The following is a 7,183-nucleotide window of genomic DNA, read 5'->3' as shown; positions in this document are numbered from 1 at the left end:
ATCCGGAGAAACAACATCGGGGCAGGGGTGGGTGTCTTGCCTGTGGGTCTTGACCCTGTCACTCATCACACAACAAGATAAACCATTTTCTTCCCTTTGATGTTTCTGGTCTTCAGCCCCAGATACCGCCGGCTGTTCTTCTCTGGCTGCCCATACAGCATGTTGACAAAGAACTCTGGTTCATCTTTGTCCCTGGGTTGGAAGGTCAGAAACCTAAACATTGCTCTTAGCTTGTGACACAGATAGGTCATTGCTTCTGCTTCCTCCGATGGTTCCTCATACACGGGCTGCTTCATTTTCTCATAGGTAGACAAAATCACTGCCCGAAATAAGTTGATCAATACGCAGATCATAACCAGCACGAAAGAAGAGAGGAACAGGACCCCCAGAACCCTGTTGTTGGAGAACTCGGTGTTCTGAAACGCTGGAACGCAATAGGAGAATATCGTCTGCATACCATGAATCAGGTTACTGTAGTTCCACTCGTGTTGACCAAACACCAGGGAGCCGATGACCATGAACACAAAAAAGTACACGGACACCACCAGGGCCATGTGGCAGATGCCGGGAAGGGCCGCCTGAATGGCCCTCTGAGCCAGGCGCACATCATAGAAGATTCTGGAATACCTGAGGGTCTTCAAAATGGTCAGAAATAACAGGAAACCCAAAATGATCCTCATGGCGTGATCTACTTGAGAAACTGCATGAAACGGAATGAAGTCCTCAGGGTGCGACAAGTAAAAGCGAATTATGCCAGTGGCCAAGAAGTGCTTCCTAAGGAAGAGCACAATCAGCACAGTAAATATGCATTTTAGAGCAAAGTTGAGCAGATTATACACACTTCTCACGTACGAGGCCCTTTCTTGCATGATGATATAACCCTCATCGACCACATAGGCTAAAAAAAAATGAGAATGGCCACATACAAGTAGGTTTCGGCGGAAGTCTCCCGGTCGAAATCAGCAAGCGAGAAGGAGTGCACGGATAAGCTCGTGTTCACAACCCCTAACTGAGAAGCCTCGAAAACGACAGAAATGCTACAGAACAGACTGACGTCTGGGTTGAAGGTGGTCAGCTCCAGAATCACGGCCCACGTCTTCTCATCAAGCCACTCGCTGCTCTGGAGTTCCCTGAGCCTCACGGTGGAATTAAAAGGCTGCTGCTCTGGGAAAAAATAGAACGCATAGCCTCCCGACCCGTAGGTGTGTGAGAGTCCGTGGGAGACATACCCCCAGATCGTCTCTGGAGGCTTGTAAGTAAACCCATTGGTATTCTTATCCTCAGGCCTCTTGAGCACGTTGTTCCAAAGGCTAGAGTAGCTTCTGGTGTCTTCCGGGTCAGTGCCATAGCTGGGATGACAATGGATTTCTCTTCCCATGCTGGTTTGGGCAAAGCTGGCAGGCAGGCAGAGTTTCTCGCCAGGTCTTGCCCTCACCTGCCTCAGCAGCGGAAGCCCCAGGATTTTAGAGGAGCTGTCGGGCAGAAAGGCTGGATTCGGGTCGTGGTGGACCAGGGGCACCAGCACGCTGCTCAGCCACCTGTAGATGTCCTCCAGCTTGGTCACCGAGCCGAGATCCACAGAGAACCGATCGCGAACAAACTGGTTATAGTAAAAGCTGTCCGTGTGACGCAGGAGGGCGACGAGCCTCAACAGGAGGGCGAGAAAGATGAAGTGAGTCAGAACGTAACACAGGAACAGGAAAGCCCTCTTCTTAATTGCCCTCTTCCTCTTGAATATTAGGATTTCGTCTTCGGTGAGGGGCTGGTACATCCTCGATCTTCGGAGCTCCATGATCTGCTGGTGTCGCCTTTTCCTTTCTTCTCGGTTCATCGTTCCGTGAAGCTCGATCTCAATATAGCGGTACTTGCTTGTCCATGAAAGGTTTTTACAATACTTGGGCCTACCAGCTCTGAAGCCTGACAAAAGTATAATTTTACATGGCTGCACCAGCAAAACAGACAGACAGAATGAACAAAACGATGCAAAGAGCCAGTCCATTGACTTTTCATAGCCATAGGTCAGCCCATAAAATATGATGAAGAACGAAGACATAATGGACGTGGCGAAAACCAGCAGCCACGCTATATGAAGGCACCATGAAGGCAGAATGAAACTGCTCTTCTCCTTGAGTTCCAGAGTGGGACCCGCATGGGATGGCGGCTCTCCAGAAGGAACATTTTGATTGTTATTTGTGTTTGCGTTACTGGCATTAATGTTTGTTGCCTGGGTGTGCGAGTCCCTGCTCTCTTTCTTCTTAGGCTGGTGCCGCGTCGCAGACAGCGCCTGGGCAGTCTTTTGAAGTCTGGGCCTTTTCCCAGTTGGAGGCTCCAAAGGCCCCTTGATGGATGAGTCCCCTGATTCACGAGCATACCATCTTCTCAGAAATTCCTCCCAGTATAAATTCTCCAGCTCCATGGAAGAAGTCTTCCGGGGAGATACCTTTTCTAGAGTCACACGAGGTTCCCTCTGGGAGTAGGTGAAGAGAAAAATGATCAATATTTGCAGAGGCAGCGTAATTAACACACTTTCCAGTCCTATCATCATTGACCTGACGTAGCTCCCCTCTCCTGAAGCCAAATTTTCTGGTCTGTCGAGATTAAAGAACATAATATTACACAGAAGGGAGGCCATCAGCACTGCCAAACAGCAGGACAGTCTCTGCAGCCGATTGAATGGGCTATCAATGATAGTGGAGAAAATAGAGAACCACAGGTGATCTCTCCCCATCCTGTAAGCTGATTCTATCAGGAAATAGTCCTTTCTGTCGATAGGCTGGTCTGGGTCGGTAACACGAAGTGTTCTGTCCAAAGAGGTGTCAATACAAAGCCATTCCCGGCATAAAAACAGCCAGATGTGTCGGCTGAACAGATTTTCTACCTTGACTCTGCTTAGATACCAGCTGGGGGATTTGCCCTCATTGTTGTGCCACACACGAATGGAATGGATGTCCCCCAAGTCCCTTTTTGTGGTTAGGAGAAAAGTGTTGATGCCTCCACGGTAGAGTGTTGCAAAATACGGATGGCTCAGACAATGCACATCGCTGGCACCTTCCGTTCCCATAAGTTGAATGAAGACATCGGCCCTGGTCCCAGCCCGATAACGGCTTCCTGTAAAAACAGTCACGAGGTAACACACCTTATCATAAGGGTCATTATCAAGTAGAATTATCACATGTTGCCGAAGATACTGATCCATGTCATCCCTGTGCAAGGCCCAGAAAGCTAGGATTATGTACATCAGCATAATGAACAGTACAGTGAAGAGCGTCACAGGGTTATGGGTAACGTTCTTGATGACCTCCAACCGTAGGTCCACAGCATTGGGGAGCACAATCACAATGGCCGTCAAAAAGTGGGTTTGCAGGTGCCTGCTGGCCTGTTTTATTAGATCCAGCTGCCGCCGGACCCTCCTTGTGCTTTGGCAGATGCAGTGCACTCTTAGCCAAGTGGTCCTCTCTCCGAGAACACAGGTGTCTTCTCTCCAGTCGCTCTGGATCCCATACATGTCTAGGCAGTGAGCACTGAAAAGAGCGATTCTCACTAGCTTGTCATTGGCTGTCATGACAAAACGAGGTGCCTGCAGAGCAATGATCAAGGTGCACTCAGACGAGCCGCCTCGCTGAGCTATGACTTGCAGCAGGGACGCTGGAAGGCAAACCACGCGGGCCTCCCTAACGGCACAGGCTGAGCCGAAGAGCTCACTATGGGTGGCCATGGGAGGGATGTCATGGGGCACAAAGAATGTGGCGACCAGAGCAGTGGGGGTAATTTTAGTGCCGGCGTATACCAACACCGTGAACAACACGGTCACTTCGGTCACAATGTGGACCAGCAACTCCTTCACTACACTGCTGTCCACCTCAACCCTAAACTCCCCTGTCGTCCTTTTCAAGGACTCATCAGCTCCCCCGGTCTCACTCTCGGGTCCCACTGTGAGGTTAAAAGCTGCAAAGCTCAAGTTTTTTCTGGCGATGTACACTTCTGCTACATCAGGCATGATCTCGACCACGTCGCCGTCAGGCGTGGTCCCTGTCATCCTGAATCCAACCACCTCCGCAGAACAGCTTTCCTGCTCATTCATCCAAGGAAACGGATCATCAGCAAACTCACAAAACATGGTGGAAATCAGGGCATTTTCATGTAAACTGGGAATACTGCTCACATTTAGCATCGGACGAAAATAATTTCGACTGCTTTTCTCATCCCTGAAGATATCGGTAACATCCCACCTTTCAGTTTTCCTGACATACACGTTAAGGCTGGAGGCCGTCATTGCGGTGGTCTCGTTCCCTGGCACTTTACCCTCCAACACTGTGTCTGCTAGTGATTCCAACACATAGAAAGGCTCGTCAACCACTTCATAGCTAACGGTCAGTTTCAAGATATTAGACAAAGTTGTTAATATCCCAGTGCTCACAGTTTCTATTTGTTCAGAGTGAACGTGTGCGTCATTCTGTCCAGACTGCTGTAGGGCTCGATTTGCTAGCCAAATCCTCACTGTGGCCAGTTTCTGAGCCATTCGAGTGAATCCGGCGGTCGTCTGGGTTAATTTAGTAACACTCATGACTACCTGGCTAATTTCCACCAAAGTGCTATTGGGAAGAATGAAAGTCTGGTTGACAAGGTATTCCCGGAGTCTGGCTTTGTCAGCTTCCAAACTTAATTCAGGTTTCATGTTATTCAAAACAGAAGCTGCTATATATATTAAATAACCTGCAGGTAGAAATTCCTGGCTGTCAAGCAAAGTAGAGAGCGATGAATTTGGTCCCATGGTGAAATTGAATAAGCGATCGAGCACACCCTTCGCTGAGATTTCATCCGTAGGGGCATGTACGGTCGCGAACAAAGTCGCCTGAGAAAAAGCTCCTAGAGAGTCATACACCTGAACAGATATCTTCATGGCATAATGATTAGCCAACACACCCACAGGGAGAAAGGAAGGGGGCGATGTGGATTCATTCCCCATATACAGGATGGCCCCCAAGGTGTTCTCTTTTACAGAACTGATCTGGCCCAAACCATACAAATCAGAGACTACCATTTTGTATGTAAGAGGGAAGTTCTTATCCTTAAAATTAGAGCACCGGATGACAAACCTGGTAACAAAGGCAACTCCTGTAGCTGGATTAATGCTGCACTCTCCGGTTTCAGGGACATGGTTGATAACAAAGGGGTGCTTCAAGTCCACGTTATGCCCACTCCAACTTGCTAGATGCACAGAAGCCCAAAACTTAGCTTCAGGAAAATCCTTCAAAGCAAAAGCTTTTATAGACAAATGAGCCCCATTCCTCCCTGTTGTGGTGTGTTTCGCCCAATCAAAGTTTACCTCATCCCCCAGAGATGACAGAATCGACCATTCATATGCATCCTGGCGTGTCGAACCATTTGTGCAATTGAGAAACAAAGAAAATCTGGCTGAAATACCCAAAACGGCATCACAATTTTCAATACACGAGATGTATGCTGTGGGGGGTTCTCCTTTGAGCACGTGTACCTTTCTATCAATATAGCCTGTCCTAGCACCCTTGCGGATCACCATTCTGAAGAAATACACACCTCCACCTTTCAGTGTTCCTGGCTGAAGTGTGAGGACAGGGCCAGAGGCCTCCTTCCACTTCAGATTAGTCTGCTTTGGGGTGCAGACGCTGTTGCTCATCACCGTGATTTTACGTCCCTGGTAGTTTTTCGGATCGGTGGTACAGTACCAAGAAAAAAGGAGTCCCTCGGATGGGTCGTCCGAATCTGCATCAGAGGATGTCTTTCCTTCCAGAACCAGCTTGTTTGTGAATTGGATTACTAAGTTGGGATTGCCAGGAATGACTGCCAAAAGATCGCTTCTAGTGATGTTGACATAGATGAAATCTGAGCCTTTTGTCCTAAGTGCCTTTGTTTTTGCATCGAAGATGTTGAGTGTGAATCTGAACGCATACACCCCGAAAGATAAGGTTTTGGGGCGGATTTCCAAATGTAGTGGAGATATCCCAAGTCTGGTGTCCCGTGTTTTCAAAGGTGCATTCCAGTCCGGGATGTTGTTTACGGAGCGCACGGGAAAGACATGCCACTCTGGAACAACTGAGGTGGTGTTAGGGCAGTTGTGCTTAATGGATACACTGAGGGTAGCCTCCATCTTCCTGGTCAGCACCAAGGGTTCACCATCTTTGCTCCTGTTGATCTTCACCATGGTGATCGCACAGGGCTCGTCTGGGGATACCTGGCAGGACACGGAAGACTGGATGGCTTGAGGCCCGTCCGAGCTGACAGCTTCCAGGACAACAGGCGTGGGCCCATCCGTGGGACACTCCGTTTGGGCCACGAAGCCCGCGGAGGGGCGAGGCCCGGCGGCCGGCAGGTCGGAGGTGGAACGGCGGGGGCGCCGAGGGCCGGCGGGCCGCAGCGGCACGAGCCAGAAGGTCCACTCCGGGCGCCCGAGCGCGCGGGGCAGCGCCGTGCTCCACAGCAGGGACAGCCGGCCGCGGCGCGCAGACAGCCGCAGGTGCACGAGCGCGGGCGCGGCGGCCAGGCGCGCGCGCAGCAGGACGCGCAGCAGGACACAGAGCGGGCGCGCGGGGCCGCGGGGCAGGCAGAGGCGGCCGCCACCGGCCAGGATCACGCCGCCGCCAGGGGCCGCGCGGGGCCGCAGTCGGACGCGGGCGCTGCCGGTCGCCTCCCCGAGGCCCGGGGCGGCCCTCCAAACGCGCAGCGCGGCCGCGTCTCCGAGGGCCGTGCTGGGAGTCCGGACGGTTGGCGGGAGGCGGCGGGCCGAGGCGGCATCTGATGGGTGGGGTCCGGACGCGGCGGCTGGGGTCGCCGGGGAGACAGGGATAGCAGCCAGGGCTCTGCCAGGAGCCGTGGGCCCCGGGAGGCGGCCGCGACCCAGGCCCAGGCCCAGGCCCAGGCCCAGGAGGATGAGAAGCAGTGTTCTGGGCCGCATGGTGCTGCCTGACGGGCAACCTGGGAGCCGCGGCTATAGCCGCGGGGTCTGGCTAACCGTCTGGTGTTGTGGGTGGGGGATGTGGGGGGGGGGCGGGGCTTGGGGGGGGGCGCGGGCTGCGGGTCACCACCCTGGAGCATGGAATGGGGTTGGGCTTCCGGGGTCCCCCTCCCTTTCCTGCTCCTGTAGTTCTCCAAGCAGGAGTGCTCACGGAATTAAGGTGGCCCAGGCTCCCAACAACCTGGAAAGGCC

General features: G+C 52.3%; 1 protein-coding gene across 1 annotated transcript; it reads right to left on the bottom strand.

Annotated features, from left to right (window-relative positions):
* Positions 1 to 23: 23 nt before the first annotated feature.
* LOC116863631 (polycystic kidney disease and receptor for egg jelly-related protein-like) lies at positions 24 to 6,931 on the bottom strand. Its single transcript, XM_032851028.1, is given in 2 exon segments — positions 24 to 910; positions 913 to 6,931. Coding segments are annotated over 2 exon segments (6,864 nt in total). The 3' UTR covers positions 24 to 65.
* Between the last annotated feature and the right edge of the window lie 252 nt (positions 6,932 to 7,183).

Source organism: Lontra canadensis, unplaced genomic scaffold (genome assembly GCF_010015895.1).
Source record: "Lontra canadensis isolate GAN:19392208 unplaced genomic scaffold, GSC_riverotter_1.0 scaffold1932, whole genome shotgun sequence".
Classification (NCBI taxonomy): Eukaryota; Metazoa; Chordata; class Mammalia; order Carnivora; family Mustelidae; genus Lontra; species Lontra canadensis.
Note: the sequence above shows the minus strand (reverse complement) of the source record. Positions and strands in the feature narration are given on the sequence as shown.